Source organism: Mandrillus leucophaeus, unplaced genomic scaffold (genome assembly GCF_000951045.1).
Source record: "Mandrillus leucophaeus isolate KB7577 unplaced genomic scaffold, Mleu.le_1.0 Scaffold499, whole genome shotgun sequence".
NCBI lineage: Eukaryota > Metazoa > Chordata > Mammalia > Primates > Cercopithecidae > Mandrillus > Mandrillus leucophaeus.
The window spans coordinates 534,524-560,820 of NW_012105353.1; the positions used below are offsets into that span (position 1 = coordinate 534,524).

Sequence of the window (26,297 nt, forward strand, 5' to 3'; positions counted from 1 at the left end):
AAAAAAAAAAAAAATTTTTTTTTTTTTTAATAGAGATGAGGTCTTCATATGTCACCCAGGCTGTTCTCGAACTCCTGGGCTCTCCCACCACGACCTCCCAAAGTACTGGGAACTAAGAATGTGTTGTATAGTTCAGAGGGAATTGAGCCTCAAAAGCTATGGTTGACAGTTCTATGATTTAGTTGACAGTTCTGTGATTAGCATTTTTGATAGTGAATGGTGTGCATAATATGTTGAGTAGACCATGGACATTTGAAGGATGAGCCTGAGGCCCTTATAGACCTCTCCATTCTCCGGTGCCATTAGCATGTAACTTCATAAACTACAATAAAATGAAACTGAACAGTTAACTGACCTTATTAGACTGAAGAATTTTGTAAGTGCCAGACCAGGATACATAGCACCAGTCAAATAAACCCTAACTGGATCGTTTGCCCTTTCCTGTTACTTTTATTTCGAGTCATTTCAAACCTACAGAAAGTTGCAGTATTAGTGCAACAAACTCCCTTAAATCCCTCATACGTACACACACGTATAAGGAAATATATATGTACATATATATGTAGGATTCCTTTTTTTTTTTTTTTTTTTTTTTGAGATGGAGTCTCACTCTGTCACCCAGGCTGGAGTGCAGTGGTGCGATCTTGGCTCACTACAAGCTCCGCCTCCCGGGTTCACGCCATTCTCCTGCCTCAGCCTCCCGAGTAGCTGAGACTACAGGCGCCCGCTGCCATGCCCAGCTATTTTTTTTGTATTTTTAGTAAAGACGGAGTTTCACTGTGTTAGCCAGGATGGTCTTGATCTCCTGACCTCATGATCCACCTGTCTTGGTCTCCCAAAGTGCTGGGATTACAGGCGTGAGCCACCGTACCCAGCCCCATATGTAGGATTTCTTGAGGACCTTTTGAAATTTAGAGACATCATGTTACTTTTCCTTTACTTGATCATGTATCTCCTGAGAGCAAATATATTTTCTTATATAACTAGAAGAGAATTATCACACTCAGGTAATTTGACATTGATATAATATCTAGTATATACTCCAAATTCATATTTTCTCAGGTATTCCAATCATTTCCAGTACTTTAGCTTTTAACAGAACTTTGGGTAGATTTATTATGCCATACATATAAACCAGTAAACACGAGATACGTTTTCTGGCTAAAAATCCTTTTGTTTCTTAGCCTTGGTCATCCTTGCCTCTAAAATAGCAGCTGACTTGACTTGGGCAGACACTGTTTTAGTACTACAACTTCTCTCACTTTGGAAGAAAGGCTGCCTTTGAGTTGACCAACCATGTTGAGGTGGTAGGTGGGTGCTGGGCTCACTGTAGTCTGAGTAATTCACTTCCACAAGTCAACCCCACTACTGAGCCTTTCAAAGTGAAGTCTCAGTATATTTACAAATTAATGGACATCCTCTCTGGGGGTTAGTCATATTCTAATTCAAAAAAGACATTGTTTGAAGTTTGTTTTTGTTTGCTAAATGAACTAAAAATTATGAGAATTGCTCCTAAAGGTACTGAGGTAAAGGAGAGCTAAAAGTGGGGTAGTTAATCTACTTATTCAGAATGAGTTGATAATTAAAACGTGTCTAATAGCAGAGACCGTATGTTATAGAAATGCATTACATTCTCTGAGATCTGCTTTTACTGAAGTGGATCAGTGATGAAACTAGCCAAATCTGAACTTCAGAAGGTTTTCTAGTCTACCTGATGCATGATCTCTACAGTTCTGAGAAGCAAAACTAGAAAACAATGTAAAACAATAAGGGCATATGTCTGGTGTGTGTGTGTGCACCCACATGTGTTTATAAAGGTAGCAGTTGTAGGAATGAATGAGATTGGGGGTGAGGGGGTGCGTATGTATGTCCATGAAAGCCTAATCATTTCTGGGCAATGATGTAAAGGTTTTACTACTGACCTTTGTAACTGTGAAGGTTTCTACACTTGACCTGAGCTCAGGAAAAAGAAGAAAGAAAGAAATGGCATTATAGAGTCTTGGTTCTAGCTCTGCCATTAACTAACTTGATATTTATCACTCCCTTATGTTTATTTATATTTTTAATATATGTATTTATTCCCAACTGGTGCAACTTTATTCTCTTGACAGTTTTATGTGGACTTTAAGTTGCTGTTATCAAAAGTTGAACAATATTCCATACCCTTTTCCTTTCTCCCCGCTAGAGTATGCTCAGGTAATCAAAATGTTGGGAAATGGACGGCTAGAAGCAATGTGTTTTGATGGTGTAAAGAGGTTATGTCACATCAGAGGAAAATTGAGAAAAAAGGTAGGTGTGATTTGTTTTACTTTAATATAAAATTGGTTAAGGGGGAAAATCCCTCTAACAGTTTTTAACTGTCCACGGACTTCATTTTTGGAAATTCCCAAAAGACTTACCTAGGTAAACAGTGATTTACCTATAAGGCAAATAACAAGGTCTGTAATGGTAATTTTATACAGATTCTAATGTTAAAGAATCATTTGTATCACTTACGTTGTATTCCTGCCCAAAAAGTCCAAATTGAGAGACATTCTGCAGAAACAAAAGGCCCAGCTTTTTTTCTCCTTGTCTTTTTTTTTTTGACACAGGGTCTTACTTTATCACCCAGCCTGTAGTATAGTGGCATGATCTGGGCTCACTGTAGCTTCACCCTCCTTGGTTCAAGTGATCCTCCCACTTCAGCCTCCCATGTAGCAGGGACTACAGGCCTGTGCCACCATGCCTGGCTAATTTCTGTATTTTTTGTAGAGATGGGGTTTCTCCATGTTGCTTAGGCTGGTTTCGAACTCCTGAGCTCAAGCAGTCAGCCCGCCTTGGCCTCCCAAAATGCTGGGATTATAGGCATGAGCCACTGTACCTAGCCAGATGGCCCAGCTCTTAATGAAATGTTACTGTCATGAAAGTTTAAAAAAAAAAAGTTGGGGTACTATTCTAGTTTCAAGGAGACTTAAAGAGACCTGACAGTTAAATGTAGTAGGTGGCCCTTGTTTGGATTCTGGTTTAGGAATTGGACATATAGCTGTGAAATGTACATTAAGAAAATTTGAGTATGAGTTATATTACATAAGCATTGTATTAATGTTGCATTTCCTGAATGTCATCGTGAATGGACTGCCTTGGAAAGTAATGATTAATTCACCATCACAGTAGTTATTCAGGCAGATTTATTAATCAGGTTGACTAAAAGTCCCAACTCTGATTTTGTATTTATTTTTTTAAATTTGATATGGGGGTCTTTCCTTTTTTTTTTTTTTTTTTTTTAGACACAGTCTCGCTCTGTCATCCAGACTGAAGTACAGTGGCGTAATCTTGGCTCAGTGCAACCTCTGCCTCCCAGGTTCAAGTGTTTCTCTGGCCTCAGCCTCCTGAGTAGCTGGGATTATAGGCATGCACCACCACACCTGGCTAATTTTTGTATTTTTAGTAAAGACAAGGTTTTACCATTTTGGCCAGGCTGGTCTTGAACTCCTGACCTCAAGTGATCTGCCAGATTCAGCCTCCCAAGGTGCTGGGATTATAGGCGTGAGCCAGCCCAAACTAAAATCTCTTAATTTCTTTTTTTTTTTTCCTTTTAAAGAAGTTTATTTTTTTGAAATGGAGTCTCACTATGTTGCCCAGGCTGGAATGCAGTGGTGCAGTCTTGGCTCACTGCAACCTCCGTCTCCCGGGTTCAAGCGATTCTCCAGCCTCAGCCTCCCGAGTAGCTGGGATTACAGGCGCCTGCCACCACACCCAGCTAATTTTTGTAGTTTTTAATGGAGATGGGTTTTTGCCATGTTGGCCAGGCTGGTCTCGAACTCCTGACCTCAGGTGATCCGCCCACCTTGGCCTCCCAGAATCCTGGGATTACAGGCGTGAGCCACCGCTCCCGGCCTAAAATCTTTTAATTTCTAAACTAATTGATTGTTACTCTGGAATTTCTTGATTCTTCGTTATTTGAAATATGACGGGCAGTGACTTTTCTTTTGTAGGTTTGGATAAATACCTCGGACATTATATTGGTCGGTCTCCGAGACTACCAGGTAAAAATTACATGTAAATTTTTCATATTTTACTGGCTTGAATTTGATGAGCCATTTCTTAAGAGCCAGTTTCATTTTAGGCATTGTGCTAGGTATCCCAGGGATTATGTTTAAATCAAAATCTGGGAGCCATTGTTCTAGAGGATACAGCTGAATGAGTTAAGTGCCCATCCCACAAAAGGCTCATAGCCTGGTAGTGGAGAGAATTAAGCACACAAGTAATTATAATACACATCACGACATAGGTATGTGCTATAAATATAGAGGAGCACTTGGGAAAGAAAGAAAATGGTGATTGCCTTTCATGATCATAACCCTTGACTCTGTAGACTCATTGTGGGTCTGTGAAATCCATTTGACTTCCACCTATTGGAAATCATCCCTGTGTGATACTGTCTCTATTTGTATAGCCTTGAGCATGCTTTGATTTTTTTTTTTAATCCAGAGTAAATAATTTAAATCTTCACTTTAAACCATTGTTTCTCAACCGTGGGCAATTTTGCCCTCCAGGGGACATTGGCAGTGTCTGGAGACTTCTGGTTGTCACAACTGGGGGATGGGTGCAGTGCTGCTAGCGTGTAGTAAATAGAGGCTGAGGTGGGCACAGGACAGCATCCCATAACAGAGAACAGTCCACCTCACAATAATCCGTAGCGCTGAGGTGAGAAAGCTTGCTTTAAATTCATACCATTTTAATGTCCCTTTTTTTCTTATGATCTAACAATAACCCCAGGAATAGGAAGAATAAGTAATTTCCTGTTCGATAGATAAGGACACCAAGGGTCCGAAATGAGTAACATTTTAACTGTAAAGTGACAGCCAGGACCAACTTCTGATTTGAAATTTTTTGTGATCCTTCCGTGCCCCTCCCACTTACGGGGTGGTCTTTGGCTCAATAGCATCTTCTGGAAGCTTGTTAGAAATACACATTCTTTGACTCTTCAGTCAGAGCATGCATTTTAATAAGATCTCCATGGGCTTCTATACACTTTACATTTTAAGAAGTACTGATCTGAATCACACTGTCCTTGAAGTTGAAGCAATCAATTTTCTCCCTTAACTGAGTTAAATTATTTTCAAATAGGGAAGTAGAACATTCTAAGACAGTATTTCTCAGTGGGACTTTTGCATCAGAAATAGCAAAGAACTTCTCACAATACTAAATCTTGGGCTTCTCTTCACATCTGCTAATCTATCTTCAGAAGATACAAAAACTCCACAGGAGATTGTGATGATACATAGCCAAAGAAGCACAGATAATGCAGAAAGGTATAATTTGCTTAGGTCATTATACCAGTCTCAGTTCAGTCTCAGTTTTGGAATTGCAGTGTTTGATCACCCTGCAAATTATTGTCCCAGGGAGCTTTTGTACTTCAAAAGACTTCTAATCAAAGGGTAATATTAAATAATCTAAAATATGGGGTCTTCACAGTTCTGCTCTTATTAAGTGAGATCTTAAAATATATTTCCCAAGCCTGTTAATAATCATTCAGCCATGTACATAAACTTCCTCCTGGGTTAAACCCAAGGATCTTTTTCAGAGGGTATGAGAAAGCTTTAAAATTTAAAAGGAGATTTATAATAAAATGGTGAGATTTGATTGTTTATTCAATATGAGAATTTATGAAATAACTGATAATATTTCGTCATGATCAGTTTTTAAAGTTATTTGTCTCTATTTAAGGATAACAAAGCTGATGTGATTTTAAAATACAATGCAGATGAAGCTAGAAGTCTGAAGGCATACGGCGAGCTTCCAGAGCATGGTAATGTCTGAGTTACTGTATTAACTTGTCATATGGTATTTAGGTTATCTGTTGCTGTTTAGGTGAAGGAACTGTGGATTTTGCTTATTTACTTTAGTGCTTACATTTTTAGTTTTAAGTATGCCTGCCTATGCTTCATAATACTAGATATTTTAAGAAAGAAATTACTGGAATTCTGTTCCCAATAAATATAGTGAGGAGTTATATTCTGTAAGCTTTGGATATTCTGTAAGCTTTGGAGTTCCACATAATGCTAACTAAAGGAATAATTTTGTTATAGTATCTATTTTAAAATTCCTTTCTTGAGAGACTGTCAGTGCTCATATGGGTTAAACATGAAGTGCACGTCAGCCAGGCGTGGTGGCACATGCCTGTAAGTCTCAGCTACTTGGGAGGCCAAGACGGGAGGACTGCTTGAGTCCAGGAGTTCGAGGATGCAGTGACCTGTGATCATGCCACTGTACTCAAGCCTCAGTGACAAAGCAAGACCTTGTCTGAAAAAAAATTAAAAACAAAAACAAAAACACGAAGCAAGGGCACATAATTAGGTACCATTACTGATTTTGTTTGTTTGTTTGTTTGTTTATTTGTTTGTTTTGAAATGGAGTCTCACTCGGTTGCCCAGGCTGGAGTGCAGTGGTGCAATCTTGGCTCACTGCAACCTCTGCCTCCCCGGTTCAAGCAATTCTCAGCCTCCGAAGCAGCTGGGATTACAGGCATGCACCACCATGCCCAGCTAATTTTGTATTTTTAGTAGAGACGGGGTAAAAAGTTCTATTTTCATTTTATCGTTGTGTAACAGTATCCCGTAGGATTTTTTAAAAGCAGCATTCTTGGTTTTCACCCTTCCAAATACAAAAGTAATGAATTCTTAATGCAGAAAACCTAAAAATAAGTCCCTTACAACCTCATCAAATGAGAAATGTACTTGACATACTATTTTGTAGGCCTGCATTTTCACTTGGCAGTTACTGTTTTTGGCTCTGTTGTATCTTATTATGAAAAAACTTAATTTTATTATGTTTTACTTAAGCACGAAAGTATTAATTTTACTTAAGCATGAAAGTCCTGCTGAAATTACTTAGCATTTCTGATCTAATAAATGTTAATGTATCTAGGAATAGGACTAGCGCTTCCTGGTTCATTTTCATTTCTTTAGGGATAATCATAATTTGACCAGATCTTTCTCATTGATGAGTCTATCTGATGATTAGTGAACCAGCTATTCTTAAGGAAATACGTTGTTACCATGTGCTCAAACCTTTTGAGAAGTATACCTGGAAGTTATAATAGCTTCAGAATTAGTGTAATTAGAGCCTTCCTTACTGAAAATACCTTTGCAAACAAAAGAAAATGGTAACACAGATACTCCCATCTTGACATAGCAGTGACACTGCAGGGAATTTTGCTTCATATAATCTTTATAGTAATTGTGTTATATAAAAGTTAGGAATGCTTTTCTTATGATGAAACTTTGATTAAATTACAGTGCTGACTTACCAGTGTATTTCTTACTGTGTCCTTAGCTAAAATCAATGAAACTGATACATTTGGTCCTGGAGATGATGATGAAATTCAGTTCGATGACATCGGAGATGATGATGAAGATATTGATGACGTAAGTAGATGTACCTTGTGTTTTCCAATTTTTGTTATTATCCATGGAGAAACCAACTTTCCCCTAACATAAATAAGGGTATATTTTGAGAATTGTCTGAATTAAATAATATTATGTAGAAGACACCTAGTCAAACTGTTTATTTTGAGAATTCTTTTTTTTTTTTTTTTTGAGATGGAGTTTCATTCTGTCATCCAGGCTGGAGTGCAGTGGTGCAATCTCAGCTCACTGCAACCTCTGCCTTCTGGGTTCAAGCCATTCTCCTGCCTCAGCCTCCCAAATAGCTGGGACTACAGGCGCGTGCCACCACACCTGGCTAATATTTGTATTTTTAGTAGAGATGAGGTTTCACCATGTTGGCCAGACTGGTCTCGAACTCCTGACCTCAGGAGATCTGCCCTCCTTGGCCTCCCAAAGTGCTGGGATTACAGGCGTGAGCCACCACGCCTGGCCCTATTTTGAGAATTCTTACAACCCTCTTCAATTTCTCTTCCTAAAAAGGTCAGTGTTTGCATTGGCAATATTGACGCCAGCCACTGTAAGCATGATTTGTCTAATTACGAGTTTCTAAAGAGATAGCTATTAAAAAATTTAGTGGACAGTTGAAAAATAGATCTTATCAAAGGAACATGCCTTTTTAATTGAAATATTAGTGTGTTGAAAGAATCTTGTTTGAATCAGCTTGATATGAAGATTGGAATTACAACATACACTGAAAGCCTTGTCAAAATGGAAGCCTATTGCCAATTATGGTATTTTTAGCTGTTGGATGTGTACTGTTGGCAAACTCTTGGGCAGTTGGTATGTTTATTTTGAAGAAAATGGATTGTCTATCCTAATAATAAAGTAGTAATGCCCATAAGTATAAATGCTTTACTATACTTCTGCTGTTACTGTATTTGAATGAAATTCAAACTTATTCTTTTGGCAGTATAAATTTATTTAGTGATTGGGGTGTTACTCTTAAATCTGTTTTGGGCTCTTTTCAAACCTCTTTAACTAAAATGTAGTTCAGAAACCACCTGTGTATTTCAACCCAAAAACAATAATAAGTCAGATGTGGTGGTATGCACCCGTAGTCCCATCTACTCAGGAGGCTGATGGGAGGATCACCTGAGCCCAGGAGCTCAAGACTAACCTGGGCAACATAGCCAGACCTTGTCTCTAAATAAATAACATAATAACGTTAAATTTGATGCAAAGATGGAATTTCAGAATACCTAGAGCAGTTGTTCCTGACCAAGAATACTCACACCTGAGTTAAATTACTAATGTTACAGACATTTTAACACATACACAAAAATAGGAAGTGGGAAATAAACATATTATTCTGTTATTTTCTTAATTTTGGAGACCCTGAGCCAAGAGGAGTCTTGTGACTAAACTGTTATTAATATTTTGACAATAGAATTAACAATTCTATTTTTGGTAAGAACTTGCAGCTGACGTGTGGATTAAGTGCCAACTCAAACATTTTGACATCTGAGCAGGGGTAGAAGGCCTCTTTAAAAAAAAAAAAAATTAAGGAACCTAACCAGAGAACATGCATGAATATAAAGCCGCATGCACCAAGATAATGGGTTGAGAATCTAGGCATGGTCAAGATTTTCTCAGTAAAAATTTCTGGATCTGGGCCAACACCTCCTCAGAACTGGACCCAGCTGGCTGGCTGGAAAAGAGACAGTAAAGACAGTGATTATTAAAGAGTTCTCTTGAACATTTTGTAAAAGTTGACTCTGTCACCTGAGAACCCTACTTCTTTGAGACATTTCTCCAGGTGGTTTATAGATGTTTTAACTGTAGCCAGATTGACTCAGGAGAATTAGGTCAGTATCACACTGGTCCTGTTCCTGAAGGGATCGTATCATGCTTCCCGTGTCTCCTCCCATCCACAAGATACAAAAATCTCAAATTACTAGCATTAAAGGAAAGGAAGGAGACAGTAAACTTTATTAAGAATATTTTGCATAACATGTAACATTACAAAGGAGATCAAAACGATTTACTTATAGCAGGCCAGAATTATAGAAATTTCTTCTTCAAACTATTTGTTTCTCAGGTAGCCTAAGGAGGTGAAAGTCTCCCTTATATGTGGAGTAGACTGTTGGAATATAAGAATTCTTTTTCCTTTCATCTGATGTTCTTTTCCCTTCCAGATCTAAATTGAACTCAACATTTTACATTCCATCTTTTCTGGATTGTCCTACAATTTGGATTTTGACCATGACAAAGAAGATTAAAATTTCATTAGCATGAATGCAATTTGTTAAAGCAGACTGATTTGTTTCTAAGGTATTTCTTGTTTTTTAAAAAACTGATAATGCTGAATTATCTTAAGTGAGATGGTAAGCCCACTTTGTTCTTTTAATGTAATGGAGCTTATGGATAGAAGACCATGTCTACTAATTACAAAAAAAAAAATATGCATTGCTGCTTTTCCTACCACTTCCAATAAGAAAATGGGTGTTTTGAAGAAATCATTTGCCTTGTCCTCACAGAATATGATTAAGCCCTGGCCTCTTGATTGTATAGAGTCATTGTGTATATATTTCAATTACCTAGATATTCCCTTGAGATTTGATAAAATTTGAGGGAGGCAGAAATCTGCATTTGAAGAAAAAAAAAAAATTAAGTCTGTTTGTCATATTTAAGTAGCCTGTGGCTATTTTTATACTGATTTTGATATCATGTGTTCTTTTCGTAGTCGTATTTTGCCACCATAAACATAAAAAAAAAAAGTATCTCCAAAATGCAGTTTCAGAACCTGGGTTTTAATAGCAATTTTGAATTTGTAAGCTTAGTAGTTGCAGAAATTGAACACTAGGTGGCACTCAGTTATCGTAACAGTGGAAGTACTGATATAATTGTTGACTTTTCTTTTACTATGTGTAAGAAATACGCCAAACATGAAAAGAATTGTTTTGATCATATGCATGTATGTAGAATATTTTTACAGAGCAGAAAGATTATGTTAGAAGTGTGATTTTTATTTTCAGAAGTCATGTACATGTAAGTAAGCTACAATTTTGAGTGCTTTATAAACACTTAAGATATATATAAATTAATTTCATAGCAACTTGTAAAAAAAAAAAAAAAACTTGTTGAAAAGCCTTTTTCAACATATCCCTAAACTAAGGGAAGAGGAAGGAATAACATCTCAATGAAAAGATGGTCTCCAATTTCTGAATGGAAAAGCTACAGCTGAGAAATAAAATAAAATGTCGTGCTGCAGAATATGTTATACCCTTATTTTGTGTTAAGGATATATTTTATTATGTGAATGGTTTTGGTTTTGTTTTCTGTTTTTGTTTTTTGCTTGTATTGGGAGCTAGCTTTACTGGTAACTTCCTTATTTAGTTTTTAGTGGTCAACTCAAAATGAAACTAGGGCTGAGCTAGTTAACCCTCACTAGCCAAGCTGAAATTGTATGCAACATTAAAAGAAGAGATCTATCATGTAGCTTGTGACACTTTTATTTTATTAGTCACCGGGGAACTTTTCAGTGATGAAAATACACAGGGCAATAAACCTTCACATGGCTTCAAAAGGAAAACAAACAAATCTTCTCTAATCTGCTCTTACTATAATTTCCTAAGTGTACACCAAACTCTGGATTTAAAGATCTGAGGTACTATAGAACATTAAGTTGAGGAATAGAAATTAAGAGTACACATTCATGGTTTATATTTCTTATTCTATGGAGTTCCTGAACACATCTAGGTGGAATGCATCTGAGACTAAGGGCTGGTTTTTAATCCTCATCCTCATAAGAAACCAGCCTTGAAGAATAACAATTGTCTTCATTGGTATTCTAAACCTCCTAAGATATTTAGGCTTCTGTACATAAAAGTGTTTTTGCTAAATTTACAGTATGTATAGGTCCTTTCATATTATTTTACTAAGAATGTTTGAACTTGGCATATTTGATATAGTTCCTCGTAGGAATAGCACAGCTCAAACATCAGTTTTTCTACTTAACACATGTGGTTTGTCTGGAGAGTTTCTAAAAATTCACCTATAACCCCAGTTCATGTATTTGCTGGTGATTGTTCTTGCTGAGGTAAATCTCGAATCAGTGATTAAAATAGTTGGGGTAAAGTTGTAGCTTATATGCAATACTACTTGGAGGAATTTTTCTAATTTGTATTTAATGTGGAAATTGTATAGTTTCATTGATTTAATCATAAATAATGGAAATGGTCTTCCAGCAGTTTTATTTTTGATTTTTTTTGCTTATACACTGATTCCTATAATACAGTGCTATAAGCTATGCACAGAAAGAAAATAAAACGTTTGAAATCCAAGAATAATGGTTCTTACTGCTAAGAGGGAGTAATAGTTATTACTAATGATTTTGATGGGGTTGCATTTTTGATGCAATGTTTATTCCACTTGCAGTTAGAATATGAATATGTTTTATCACTAATGCTGAATAACCAAACCAAACATTTGTGTAAAAAAAAAAAAAAAAAAGCCAAGATTTCATTGTTTGTTGAATATTTCTTAAGCATCTAGCCCCTAAAGAGACCGCTTCTTACTGAGCCTGTAAACTATGCATGATGGAAATTCTTGTATTTTATTGAGGAATGGCTGTTGGTTTACTCACCACATCTGTGGAATCATGGCTATAAATGTTTGCTTACAAACTCTTCGTGACTTGTAATTTAACTTAATCTCATCTAATGTAAATATTAGATTATGATGTTCAGTAACATCTTTCATAGGTATAAACTGCTGTCATTATTGATTTCAGAGTAACTGAGTAATCAAATAGGTAAAAGCATGTTTTGAGTAAAATAGCTAGATTTATACTTTAGTTGTATTGTATACAGACTTAACAACAACCGGAATTGACTGGATTGACAGTTAAAGTGTCAGAATGAAAGCGAGGTTTTTTTAATGTTACCTGACTGTCCTAAAGATGAAAATGATTTGTGTTGGTATGAAATGCTTATTTTTATTCTACTTAGTAAGGGTAAGTTTTATTTATACTCTTTGGACTCCCATAAACTTTTGCACACTGCTTTGTGGTTTTGGTGTACCCTAAACTACCATCCTTTTTATCTTTGCTTTTTTTCTTCCTATTCAGAAAAGAGCAAAATGTGAAAAGACACTAGACTCTCAGGTATAGAGTGAACTGAGCAATTTGGAGGATGTATTGGACTTTGTCCTCTCTTATTCCACCCTCCCAGCCCTGAAAGTTGCTAGGTACTTGTGAGGCAATGTACTGGAGAGGGGAGAGCATGGATCCTGGGGTCAAAGGGACTTTGCCCCCACCCTTACTTGGCCTTCTACCTGCAGGTGACCACTGGCACATTCTCCTGCTTGTCTCAGCTTCAGGTTCTTCACCTCTAAGATGGGGATGATGAAAACAGTACCTGTCATGCAGAGTTATTGGGAGGATTGATAATTTAGATGTTTATACATGTGATGTACTTAGAGCAGTGTCGGCCTCTTTTCACTTGATATCCAGTACTATGTAAGATAGAGGATGCATGTCTTCTATATTCTGTATTTCCCATTTCTTTTGCGTGCAGTCTTTGATTCGTACAATAGAAGGAACACGTAGAATGTATATTTGTACATTCATATCAACAGAGTATTTAAAATTGCTACCAACCTTATTTAATTCGGTATAAGACTAACAGATGAAGTCTCTCATTTGCTTGAAGATATTTTACAAAATACCAACTGGTCTATATTTCTTTAAAGATTATAGTTACTAATATTGATACCTCTGATAATATTTTATTCTTAAATCTTCAGTGATCCCTTTTACTATAGATTCATGACAGCTAATAAGTACTAACTGACTTAGAGGTGTCCTTTCCCATCATATGGAATGATGTAAAGAAATCAGATACAAACTACTGCAATTAGAAAATAAAATATGAACAACTTTCAACAATGTATACAATTGATTCTTTTCGAACTGTTTATAACATTTTTAACTATTCATCTGATTCTCTTCCAAAAATTTGCTATTTTTAAAAGTTAATTGTGATATATAAGGAAAAGGTATACCTTGTTTTTATTTTTGTCTGTTTTTGGTTGTTTGATCTAAATGAATCCACTTAGCCATATTCCAGATATGGGGTTGCATTTCCTCAGCAAGTGAATTTGTCACAAATCTGTGCTGAAGAAGGCATTTTTCTAACGGTAAGTCAATTCAGCAGAGTGACTTCAGATTGCCAAAGTCACATTCAACAGACCTTACTTTATACGATGCAGAGACCTATAGGTGAAGTAAATGCTTACACTTCTGGTCAACTTACCCACTTTTAAAAGCCCAGTCTGTACTGCCATTCCAATCCATTGTTTTGTTCAGTTCACAACTTGATGTTGGTAGATCAGAAAGTAGGGACAAAATCTGAGTCAAGTCCCATTGCTGATTTCTGTGCTGTCTGATACAAAATTAACTGGACTTGGCAGATTTGACAACATTTAATACATATTTATGATTTTAAACCTGTCTTAGGAATCTAACAATGGGATTTTTTTTGTTGTTTTTTTCTTGAGACGGAGTCTGTCGCCCAGGCTGGAGTGCAGTGGTGCAATCTCAGTTCACTGCAACCTCTGCCTCCCAGATTCGAGAGATTCTCCCTCTTCAGCCTCCTGAGTAGCTGGGATTATAGGCGCCTGCCACCACACCCGGATAATTTTTGTATTTTTGGTAGAGACAGGGTTTCACAATGTTGGCAAGGCTGGTTGCCAACTCCTGACCTCAAGTGATCTACCTGCCTCGGCCTCCAAAAGTGCTAGGATTACAGATGTAAGCTACTGCACTCAGCTATTCTTTCATTCATTCATTTAGAGACAGGGTCTTGCTGTGTTGCCCAGGGTGAACGCAATGACACCATATCACAGCTCACTGCAACATCAACCTCCCTGGCTCAAGTGATCCTCCTACCTCAGCCTCCCAAGCAATGGGGACTACAGGTGTGCACCACCATGCCGGAATGTTTTGTTTTTATTTTTTAGAGATGGGGTCTCACATTTTTGTCGAGGCTGGTCTCCCAACACCTGGATGCAAGTGCTTCTCCCACCTTGGCCTCCCAAAGTGCTGATATTACAGGTGTAAGACACTTTGCCCGGCCAAAAACCTCTTTTTTGAGACGGAGTTTTGCTCTTGTTGCCCAGGTTGGAGTGCAATGGCGTGATCTCAGCTCTCTGCAATCTCCGCCTCCCGGGTTCAAGTGATTCTCCTGCCTCAGCCTCCCGAGTAGCTATGATTACAGGCATGCGCTAGCATGCCCAGCTAACTGTATTTTTAGTAGAGACGGGGTTTCCCCATGTTGGTCAGGCTGGTCTCAACTCCCGACCACAGGTGATCTCCCCTCCTTGGCCTCTCAAAGTGCTGGAACTACAGGGGTGAGCCACCACGCCCGGCCATACTAAAGATTTTTGTAGGAAGTTAGTGTAGTGGGAAAAGCGTGGGAAACTCGAAAGTCATTTTCTTTCAAAGCTTAAATATAAATTATTATTGGACAGTCTGTCATAATGTTATGAAAATGTCAGTTTTCTCCAAATTAACCTCTGACTTCAATATAATTACATGTAGTATTACGGCAGGCCTTGGTGGGAGATTGCAAAAACATCCTAAAGTATGTTCGTTTGGAAATACTGAATTTCAAAGAATTCTAAAAACACTGCCAAGAGGGAATTCAACAGATAAGTTGCACCCTAAGCCATAGTAGTAAAAGATGGAGTAACAGAAGGATCAGAATAGATAGCTCAGAATCTAGCTCACCTACTATGGGAATTAGATACTTGATTTTTTTTAAAGTGGCTTCAAAAATTACTGGGGAAAGGATAGGTAAGCAGGTAGTGCTGACCAAACTACACTTCGGAGAGAAAAGTGGATTTGGATCTTTACCTCACGCTAGTACAGAAAAATTGCTTGAGAGTAAAGCATTTTTTACCTTTTTTTTTCTTTTTTTTTTTTTTTTTTTTTTACTATAAGCCTGAGAGCAATGGGGAGCATCTTGGGACTAGGGAAGTTTGTATTAAGACTTCTTAAAATGCAAACCATAAGGTGAAAAATTTATGGATTTTATCACTTCGTAACCGTCATGAGATCGGATCAAGCAAGAACCATCAATGGATGCTAAATCTAGAGAGAATTTTTGACGAAGAGTAAGTACCTGCATAACCTTAAAGTGCCTCCCCACAGAGTGCTTATTGCAAGAGGAAAACTACCTCTACGTTGGAGGAACAGCCAATGGAGAGAAAATTATTGTATCCATGTTAAACTTACTTAAATTGGTAATTAACTCTAGTATGTGTAATAGAACATAATCTTAGGAAACACACATGGAAGTACTTGTAACTTACTCTCAAAACAATTGATTAAAAAATAGGGCAATATTATAAATGGAGTAAACATGTTAATAGGATTTTGTCATAAAAATCAAGGAAAATTGTACCAATCTTAAAAAGCTTAGTTGGCTAGGATAAAATATTTGCAACATTTAAACCGGAAATTATCTAGAATACAAGAAACGAAATCAACCAGAGTAGCCCAGTGGAAAGGTGGGCAAGGATTCAACAGGCAATTTACAGAAGGGTAAACCAGATAGAATGGCTAATCGTTTTGTGCAGATCTTGAGAACAGTGCCAAGCGAGGAAAAACAAATAGAATGATAGCTTTTATGCAATATCATTTATATACATTTAAAATACATGCATATCTTCACAACAGTATTTCAAAATTGCAGCTGCAAAGATATCAGAGGAGGTGTTTATAATTAGGGAGAGGAATGGAAAGTAAAAAGACCCCAAAAATAGAATAAAAGTAGAGAGGGATGCTACACACACGTGTCCATGAGCTCAAGAGTTGGATGAATTAAACTCACCAAAGGTCCCTAAGATAAAGAAGGAGAAAGTGACAGCTCCCAAGCTCTTATTTGGCTTAATCTCTGTGTTCAGTTTTCATGACAGCTCAGGGTACCAGCCCCAACCTGCTCACTCTCCTACTCATTTATGTTTAAACTTTTGCTGGCTTTCTCACCACACTCAGACCCTACTCCCGGCACACGTTTGGGCGTGTCAGGAACACGTTCATCACTAATTTTTTTTGTGCCACAAAGGGACTGTTACCCAGCTTTGGCCAAGAGTAAAGGTGCCCATTCCTGAGAGTTTCAGCTTCACATTAAAAAAAAAATTAGGTATAATTAAGAGACCATAAAATTCACCCGCTTAAAATGTACGATTCAATAGTTTTTAGTATACTTAGTTATGCACTCACCATAATCCTAGAACATTTTCATCCAAAAAAGAAAACCTGTACCCATTATTCAGCTTCATTTTTAATCGTGTGTATCTCCCCCCAGGGGTGGTAATAAAACGTTCAGGCTAGTCACCTTCCAACAAGAAAAACGTGCAGCCTGGGGCTCCATGGGAACGGGTTATCACTTGGCAGGCCTGGGTAAACAGGAGGCTTGAGCTGGCCCTGCCAAGATGTCTTTTTCAATGTTTTTGAAAAGATAGTAAATGTGCATGGCAGTGGTAAAAGTGCCTACTTGGGAGGCAACACGTTTAGCAGTTTCTTGTGTGTCTTCTCGGAGAGAGCCTCCCCACAGAGGTTTTTTGTTTTGTTTTGCTTTTGAGACACGGTCTCTGTTGCCCAGGCTGGAGTGCAGTGGCGTGATCATGGCTCACTGCAGCCTCAACCTCCCAGGCTCAAGCGATCCTCCCGCCTCAGCCTCCCGAGTAGCTGGGACCACAGAAGCGTCGCCATGCCCAGCTAATTTTTAAATTTTTTTTGTAGAGACAGGGGTCTCGAACTCTTTAGCTCAATCCGCCCGCATCAGCCTCCCAAAGTGTTGGGATTACAGGCGTGAGCCACCACGCCCGGCCTCATGGAGGTTTCAGTCAGCATTATTTTCGCCTCAGAAGAGGAAACAAATTGGCTGCGGAGTGGGGTGTGGTTGAAAGGCCTAGGTCGACCTACGGCGCGTGCAGCTGCCTTTTCGTTGAAGGTCGACTCCAATAACCTGCTGCTGTCCCTCTCTGGGTGACCGCACGCTGAGGGTGGGGCGTCACTAAACACTGATTACCCGTGTGCCTCGAAAACGAACCTAACTGTGCTTGGAGGGCGGGTCCTCCGGCGTCTGCACGGGTGGCACTAGCCCAACTGGCACCCACCTGTGGGCCCAGCCAGAAATTGTTTCCAAGGCTGCATTGCTGAGTTTGCATGCAGACACCCAGTGTGTGTAAACGTGTGCGTACTGAGCATGTATGTGCGCGTTGTGTGCTCTGTGTTCACACATTGTGTTAGGATGTGTGCACGGTGAGAAACTGCACCCCACATCTATACATGCTTTGAGTGTATCTGCACTGTGTGAGAAGGTGCATTTATGCTGAGTGTGCACGTTGTGTGTGCATGTTGCATGTAAGCATCGTATGAAGAATTGTGTGCGTACGCACGCCTTCTGTGTGTGCACTGTGTACAGCAGTAAGGACGCGTGCACGCCCGTACGCGCTGTGTGAGGACTGTTGTGCACATTCCATGCACACGCTATGCGCGCTCGACGTGTGAGAACCGGTGAGCATATCGCACAAGCACGCCCTACGTGCGCCGTGAGTGAGAACCAGTGCGCCTTTCGCACGAGCACGCCCTGCGTGCGCCGTGAGTGAGAACCAGTGCGCCTTTCGCACGTGCACGCCCTGCGTGCGCCGTGCGTGGAACCGGTGCGCCTATCGCACGTGCACGCCCTGCGTGCGCTCTGCGTGGGAACCGGTGCGCTTATCGCACGTGCCCGCTCTGCGCGCGCGCTGCGTGAGGACGCGTGCGCATGCGGACGCGCGCGGGTTCGGTGCGGCGCGGCGGGCTTGGCAGTGCGCCTGTGCGGCCGGCGCATCCCGATGGAGCGCGGCGGCGGCTTCGGGACGGGATCCCGGCCTGAGGGGACTGCGCGGGGAACCTCTCTCCCAGGGAAGATCGCAGAACCGGGAGCGGTGCGGACCTCTCAACCCAACTACAGGCCTCAAGGTATCCTCCCCAGAGTGTGGCGGGCGCCCGAGGGCTTCGGGGACCCCTGGGGGGGGGGGGGGGGGTGGGGGGGGGGGGGGGGGGGGCGGGCCCGACGGCCCAGGGCAACGGTCCTCGAGCGTGGGGGGAAGGGGCATGGCGCAGAGCTGAGATAAATGCTCTTTCACCGGCCCAGGATCGTCTGGACGTGCATCCAAGGGCCGCACCCCTCTCTGTGCGAGTGGCGGGGTTCTTGGGGCGACCTGGGTGAGTGGGTACACATGGGGGGGGGCTTAGGGTGGGCGGCAGGTGTATTTGGGATGGAGGTGCCTGAGCGGGGGCTGGGGGTCCAGTCCTCGTCCTCGAGGAGCAGTCGGCATGGGGGTCGTTAGGGTAAACCGAGCGGGCTTCTGGGGTTGCCCCGGCCTCCGCGCGCGCCCTGCGTTCTGGGAAACGCGCGCGAGCGCCGCTGCAGCCTGCGGGGAAGGTGGCCCAGCTTCGCGCCTCTTGGCGTTCCCAGGGGGCAAAATCGGCGTGTCACCCGTTGGCAGAAGCAGATTAGCCTGGGCGGCCAGGCGTCTGCCCAGGACCGGGTGCTCCTCCCGCCCGGATGCGCTCCCTGTGGTCTCGGGTATGCTGCTCAGGTGACCCGGCCGCGGCCCCCTCTCGAGGCAGCGGGGCAAACAAGGTTCTCAGTCTTCCAGGCTGCAGATGTTGGAAGCCATGGAGGGCTGGTCCCTGGCTGCCCAGAAGCCAGCGAGGCAGTGGGGGAGACTGTGAGGACATTTGACAGGATTTTAGATAAGCGGGTCTGATGCTAACGTTCTGTAAAGTGGTTGCAGGTAGTGCGGGGGTGTAAGCAGCATGGAAACCGATTTCATGCTGTTTTTCCTGACAACATCTTTTTTCTTTATTTTTAGTTAAGAATGCAGGCTATTTGAAAAACGTTTTTTACTGCAGTCTAACATGCATTAAAAAAACCGCACAAAACTTTGATTCGATGAATTATCACATAGTGAAGATGGGAGTATTTTATATATGATGGGCCAAGAAAAGGAAAGAAATCAAAAGAAATGTTCTTAAAATAATGCTTTTTCACGGGGTTGTGGAGGCGAGGGGTATTTTCTGATTGGGCCTTCAGTTGCATCATTCATAGAAGGAGGAGATAGCTTAAATCATTTCCAGTTCGTGTTTTTCATTATGCTTTTTTAAAGGCAGAATTCATTAACTGTCACAGGATAACGTTATAACTACCTTTGAAATGTGTGCTTTTGTTTTTATCCTTTTTGCTTGAAACACTCAAGCTGCATCTGCTAGGGAAGAACCTGGAAACTACCCACCAGAACGACCCTCCCTGGCAGAGGCGACCTTGTATAATAAAACATTGAAAAGGAGAGGTTGTTTCAGTTTGCATTTTTATTTGGTTGAGAGCTTAAATAATAGTTTATTTCAATGTTTTGTTGTACTCATGAGAGGTGGGGAGGGGCGGTACGATTGGGCCTTCATTGTATCTTGGATTTTATTCGAATAAAGGGGAGATTTTTTTTTTTTTTTAATGGAAACAAAATTAGGGGAAGGGTAGGAGGTATTTTTGCGGGGGAGATTCTTAATAAGTTCTGTTTGGAAACTACTGTAGAATCATTTAATGCACTCTTCTGATATTAAGACTAGCTTAAGACTATCTTCCTTCGTTTGAAATTGGAAATGTAGAAAAACATGTTGTGTGAAGGTTTAAAATGTGAAATAAACACCTATGTGCATTAAGGTTGGTATGGTAAAATTGGAATGTTCAATTTAGGTGCCAGGTGATACCACGATTTGTTCTTTGGGGGAGTTAGCAAGGCCGGGTACTTAAATAAAGTCTCCTTAGAAAAATTATGATTTTGAGGTCTTATAATAATCTGTCCTGGATACTGATCATTCTTGGTTACCCAGGCCCTTAGCATTTGGGACCCATTCCTAATGAGACTTAACCTGCTTTTCTAGAGAGTCAGCCATTATTCCTAAGCTTGGGCTGGGTGCTGTGAAGGCTGCAAGACAGAAGGACCTGAGATGTTTAGGCTGTTCAACAATTTTGTGTTGCACAGTTGGGGGATATGAGTTGGCAAGTGGTTTTCCTGGGAGCTGTTGTAAAAGACAGCAGGGAAATACCGCTGGTGGTTTCGTCTAGCAACAGGTTCTTCCGATATTGAAATCCTGTGCATGTTCCCATTACCCCCCAGTGATGCCTTCTTTCTTTCCTTTTAATTACCTCTGAATAGAAATTACCAAATCTGTTCATTTTAGTGCTTGTCTGATACACATAGTATAACAAATGAGCAAGTGCTTGTTTCAGTCTGCTTAAAAACCTTTAACCAGCAGATAGAATCACCAGATCTCTACCATAACGTCGGACAGCATTACTGTCACACAGATCCTGTGTCCCTCTCAGACTGAAATACTCCCTTCTCCCATTTTTCCTTCAGGAATTCACTTCCTCTAGGTTCTCTCAGTCAGAATTAATGAACTTCCTCCTGTCTGTGCCTGCAGTACCTCCAGCCAAGCACTCTTCCTCTGCCTGTATTATATTAACCTTCATGCTCCTCTAGGCAGATGCTCATTGGGTATCTACTGTATGCCGGACTCTGCTGGCCATTGCTGTTACTAAAGCTGAGTAGATTGAGGTCCAGACTGCCTGGGTATGAATGTCAGCACTCTCTTCTTACTGTGTAATTTTGGGGAAGTTATTTGACATCTGTGAGCTTCAGTTTTCTCCCATTTAAAATGGGCTTTAGAAGCAGTTGTGAAGTATATCACACTTGCTGGATGCAGTGGCTCACCTGTAATCCCAGCATTTTGGGAGGCTGAGGCAGAAGGATCAGTTGAGCCTAGGAGTTCAAGACCAGCCGGGGCAACAAAATGAGACCCTATCTCTAGGAAAAAAAAAACAAAACAAAACAGTTGGGTGTTTACATGAGTAGCCTGTACACATGTACACATGCCTGTAATCCCAGCTACTCAGGAGACTGAGGTGGGAGGATCACTTGAGCCCTGGAGGTTGAGGCTGCAATGAGCCATGATGGCCAATGCACACCAGCCTGGGCAAAAGAGTGAGACTCTTGTTTCACACACACACACACATACAAATAAGGGGGCGGGAGTTGCTGAAGAACAATGCTGGGAGACAGAGTACTGTCTTGAGGATGAAGGAATTAATGTCTGTAAAGCAGGTCTGACACACAAGTGCTCAAGCTGGTGCATTTCCTCTATTGGATCATTAGCTTGAGAGCAAGGCCTGGGTCCAGGTTATGGGTACCTCTCTCAGTGCTGCCTGGTGCAGGAGGTGACTGTATCGTCATCCTACCACTCCTTAGGGTTTTTGTGTACAGTAGGTCTCTGACCATTGTTTCCCAATCGCATCATGCTGGGAGCAGATACGCTGGGTTGAGTGCTCATAAATCACTGATGAGTTGTATTAAAGAAATGTGTTGGTGGAGAAGTTTGAGATAATGGAACTGTAAAGCATGTTTCCTGAGGCCCATTGAGTTTTCCAGTGCATTCTACAGATACATACTGTTATTTAAATTTTTTTATTTTTTATTTTAATAGCTTTTGGGGTACAAGTGGTTTTGGGTTACATGGATGAATTGTATAGTGGTGAAATCTCAGTTTATCGTGTCCCAGTCACCTGAGTAGTGTACATTATTTACTGAATTAAACTCCTTTGCCCCTTGTTCCCTAGGAAGAAGGGAATTGCTTTGCCATAAGATGGCATTTCTTCATGTCCTTCCATCTGCATATCTTCATCCCCTGCCCTGGAGCATGAGAATGTAGAGGTACAAACTGGAAGTTCAGGATAACCTCCCTCAGGGGTTCACAGTAGGGTGAGGGGCCGGACACGATGGCTCATGCCTATAATCACAGCACTTTGATTTTTCTTTTTCTTTCTTTCAAATCCTTTCTTTTCTTTCTTTCTTTTTAAATGAAGTCTCACTCTGTTGTCCAGGCTGGAGTGCAGTGGCGCAGTCTCGGCTCACTGCAACTTCTGCGCCACCATGCCCAGGATCCCAGCACTTTGGGAGGCCAAGGCAGGTGGATCACTTGAGGTCAGGAGTTTGAGACCAGTCTGGCCAACATGGTGAAACCCTATCTCTACTAAAAATACAAACATTAGCTGGGCCCAGTGGCACACGCTTATAATCCTAGCTACTTGGGAGGCTGAGGCATGGTATCGCTTGAACCCAGGAAGCGGAGGGTACAGTGAGCTGACATCGTGCCACTGTACTCCAGCATGGGTGACAGAGCGGGACTCTGTCTCGAAAGAAAAACAAAATAGGGTGGGGCCCAGAGACAGAGAGTAGATGGTTATTGGAGGCTGGGAAGGGTAGTAGGGGGTGGGAGGGAGGTAGGGATGGTTAATGGGTATAAAAAAATAGAATGAATTAATAAGACCTAGTATTTGATAGCACAACAGGGTAATTATAGTCAATAATAACTTAATTGTACATTTAAAAATAACTAATAGTATGATTGGATTGTTTGTAACACAAAGGATAAATGCTTGAGGGGGATGGCTAACCCATTTTGCATGATGTGATTATTTCACATTGCATGCCTGTACCAAAACATCTCTTGTACCCCGGAAATATATGCACCTACTACCTACTATGTAGCCACAAAAATTAAAAATTGTAAAATAAAAAAGAAAAGTAGGGTGGGCCCGAGTAGCAAAGGCGTTGGGTCCCCAAGAAATCGGAGTTCTTCATCCTTTTTCAAAGTTGTGTTTAAAACCATTTTTGAATGCTTTAATCCTAAAATTGTTCAGATCACCGGGCGCGGTGGCTCACACTTGTAATTCCAGCACTTTGGGAAGCTGAGGCAGGTGGATCACGAGGTCAGGAGTTCAAGACCAGGCTGGCCAAGATGGTGAAACCCCGTCTCTACTAAAAATACAAAAATTAGCCAGGTGTGGTGGCAGGCGCCTGTAATCCCAGCTACTCGGGAGGCCGAGGCAGGGACTTGCTTGAACCCGGGAGGCGGAGGTTGCAGTGAGCCAAGATTGCGCCACTGCACTCCAGCCCAGGAGACAGAGTAAGACTCCCATCTAAAAACAAAGCAAAACAAAACAAAAAACCAAAAAGCTTTTCAGATAAGGAAGAACAAGAGAACAAGTTGAGTTTGTGTCTCTAGAGTCTCTTTGGTAGTGGGAAGGGCCACAAACTTCCTACAAAGTTGTATTTGGTTTATGGCTCCTGGCTTTATTTACTGATAGCAGCATAGGACTTGGACTTAGCAGGACCTTCAGGGCAAACTGCTGAAAGTCTTTGTGATTTCCCTTCTGATATCCTAGCCATGGTGACATAGCTGCTCAGAGTCTGTCATGTCTAACCCTGCTTCTTCTCCAACGTGAAAGGATGTTTTCCTCTCTTTCAGGTGCCCCATCTTCTGCAGTGGCTAGTGTTTTGAAAGAACACTTTGTCTTCTTGTAGTAATTACATTGATTGACTTACAAAACAGAAGGATTCACAAGGTTGATTTGGGCAGGGGAGAGATGGAGATTTCTGGGGGTTGTTGGTAAATATCCTGGTGGGTCTTGTTGAGAGGATTTAATGAGATATATTGGCTGGTGATACAATGATACTGCCTGGTGTTAGGGGGCTGTTCATGTGCTAAGTTGGCTCTGGCAGCAGTTCCAGGATTTGAAAACTTCCCATGGCCCTGCCCTCCGGCCTCTTTTGAAAGGAATTTCACCAGAAGGATGAGGGGGTGGTAGAGGGCAGCCGCCCTTAGGGAGGGAGTATCCACTGTCCATCTCACATCTGAGTTGGCCGCATTTAAATGTGGAGTTTACTGTCTTGACATCTGAGGCTCTGGGACTGACTAGGCCTTGGGATCCCGCCTCATCTGCCTCTGAGGTCAGTCTGAATGCAAGCCCTGATCTGCTTTTCTGTTGGGAAGCATTTGTTTTCTTCTTGCCTAGGAACTTTTTCTGTTTTTAAAAGCCTCGTGATTAGCAGAGTTTGGGTTGTCATTTAAGCGAAAGGAAAACAGGTATGAGTGAGCCACATGCATGCAAAGCATTTGAGGGAACAGCAATCATGCCAAATGCCTGAGATCCTTGGAATGACAGGGTCTGTCCCCAGGGCTCCTAGCTTCTGACCGGTGCTGGGTTCGTTCACCACCTAAAAAGACTTGCTTTTCCTCTCAGTGCCAAATAGGTTGGTGCCTTGCAGCCCCCAGGCAACCCTTTGGAATGTTCCTTGCTCCTTTGTCATCTCACCCTCTTCATCCCTCCCACCCTCTGTGTTTCTGTAATAACAGCTTTATGGCTGGTCGCGGTGGTTCACACCTGTAATCCTAGCACTTCAGGAGGCCGAGGCCCACAGATAGCTTGCACTCAGGAGTTCAAGAGCAGCCTAGACAACTTGGCAAAACACTGTCTCCATAAAAAAATACAAGAAATTAGCTGGGCGTGGTGGCACATACCTATAGTCTCAACTGCTTTGGGGCTGAGGTGGGAAGATTGCTTGAGCCCATGAGGTCGAGGCTGCAGTGAGCTGAGATTATGCCACTTCACTCCAGCCTGGGTGACAAAGTGAGAGCCTGACTCAAAAATAAAAATAAACAGCTTTATCATCTCTATAAAATTCATGTGCCATATATTCTACCCATATAAAATGCACAAATCAATGGTTTTTAGTATATTCACAGAGTTGTGCAGCCATCACCACAATCAATTTTAGAACATGTTCACCATCCCACAAAGAATCCCCATATTCATTAACATTCTTCATTCCCCCTGGCCTCACAACCACCGATCTGTCTATATAGAGACCTCGAGACTTCTGCCGGGACAGTCTTCAGCCTTTGGTGCAGACACGCGTTGCAATTGCCTAGAAGTCTGTGGGTGGGTCTTCATGCATTAGAGGTTTAGAAACCAGTATTCTGCATACTCTGTCCTTCAGGTCCAAGACGCGCTTTTACCCTGAAGCCTTGCCTTTTCACCTCCTGTGCATTCCCACTCCGCAGGGCCTGCAAAGCACTCAGAACCTGAATGTAACATACATAGCAGTCTGCAGCTATAATATACTGCACATGTTCATTTTAGCTTCCCAGACAGTAATGGCCGCTAATTGTTGAGCACTTGTGTGCCAAGTATCAGTATAAGCACTTATACATTATTTTACTTTCATCCTCACAATCACTTTATATTCTTTTTGTCATTTCAGAGACGTTTCAGTTATCTATTATTGTGTAACAAACCACTCAAAAACTTATTTCTCATAGTTCTGGGGGTTACCTTGGCTCACTGGAGAAGTTCTGCTGCTCCATTTGGGGTCACCTGGAGTGACTCATGCTGGTACAGTCTACTGGTCTGCTGGGAGCTCAGTTGGACTTGAAATGTCCAAGATGGTCTCTCATTGTCCAGGTACCTAATCACAGGGAGTCTGTCCTGGACTTTCTAACAGTGTGGCTGCTGTGCTTTGAATGAGGAAGCAGAAGTTGCCAGTTCTCTTAAGGCCTGCATTTAGAAGTCCCAGAATGTCATTTTTGCTGTGTTCAGTGGTCAAAGCTAGTCCCAAGGCCAGCCTAGATTCAAGGGGAGAGGAAATAGACTCCACCTCTTGATGTGAGGACAGCATGCACCTACTGGGAAAGGAGAAATTGTTAGTGGCCCTTTTGGAGAATATCTTCTGTAATAGGTAAGTACAGTCGTTCCTTGGTATCCGTTGGGGATTGGTTCCAGCACCTTTCCAGGACACCAAAAATCAAGGATACCCAAGTCCCTGATATAAAATGGTATAGTATTTGCATGTAACCTATGCACATCCTCCCTTTTACTTTTTTTTTTTTTTTTTTTTTTGAGACAGAGTCTCACTTTGTCACCCAGGCTGGAGTACAGTGGCACGATCTCAGCTCACTGCAGCCTTGACCTC

At 41.4% G+C, this 26,297-nt stretch overlaps 2 protein-coding genes across 7 annotated transcripts in view; both read left to right on the top strand.

Moving 5' to 3' along the window:
• EIF1AX (eukaryotic translation initiation factor 1A, X-linked) overlaps positions 1-11,472 on the top strand; it is a 16,428-nt gene extending 4,956 nt beyond the window's left edge. For both annotated transcript variants that reach the window (XM_011995785.1, XM_011995786.1), the window contains 5 exons: positions 2,186-2,289; positions 3,975-4,025; positions 5,710-5,791; positions 7,318-7,409; positions 9,566-11,472. In XM_011995785.1, coding sequence (XP_011851175.1) covers positions 2,186-2,289; positions 3,975-4,025; positions 5,710-5,791; positions 7,318-7,409; positions 9,566-9,571 — 335 coding nt within the window. In that variant the 3' untranslated portion in view covers positions 9,572-11,472. The remainder of the gene's footprint in view (positions 1-2,185; positions 2,290-3,974; positions 4,026-5,709; positions 5,792-7,317; positions 7,410-9,565) is intronic.
• A 6,692-nt stretch (positions 11,473-18,164) lies between these two features.
• MAP7D2 (MAP7 domain containing 2) overlaps positions 18,165-26,297 on the top strand; it is a 136,260-nt gene continuing 128,127 nt past the window's right edge. For 4 of the 5 annotated variants that reach the window (XM_011995789.1, XM_011995788.1, XM_011995790.1 and 1 more), the window contains exon 1: positions 18,165-18,402. In XM_011995789.1, the coding sequence (XP_011851179.1) occupies positions 18,276-18,402 (127 nt within the window). In that variant the 5' untranslated portion in view covers positions 18,165-18,275. Of the gene's footprint in view, positions 18,403-18,544; positions 18,649-26,297 lie in introns of those variants that run through there. The other variant, XM_011995791.1, reaches the window with a different exon arrangement.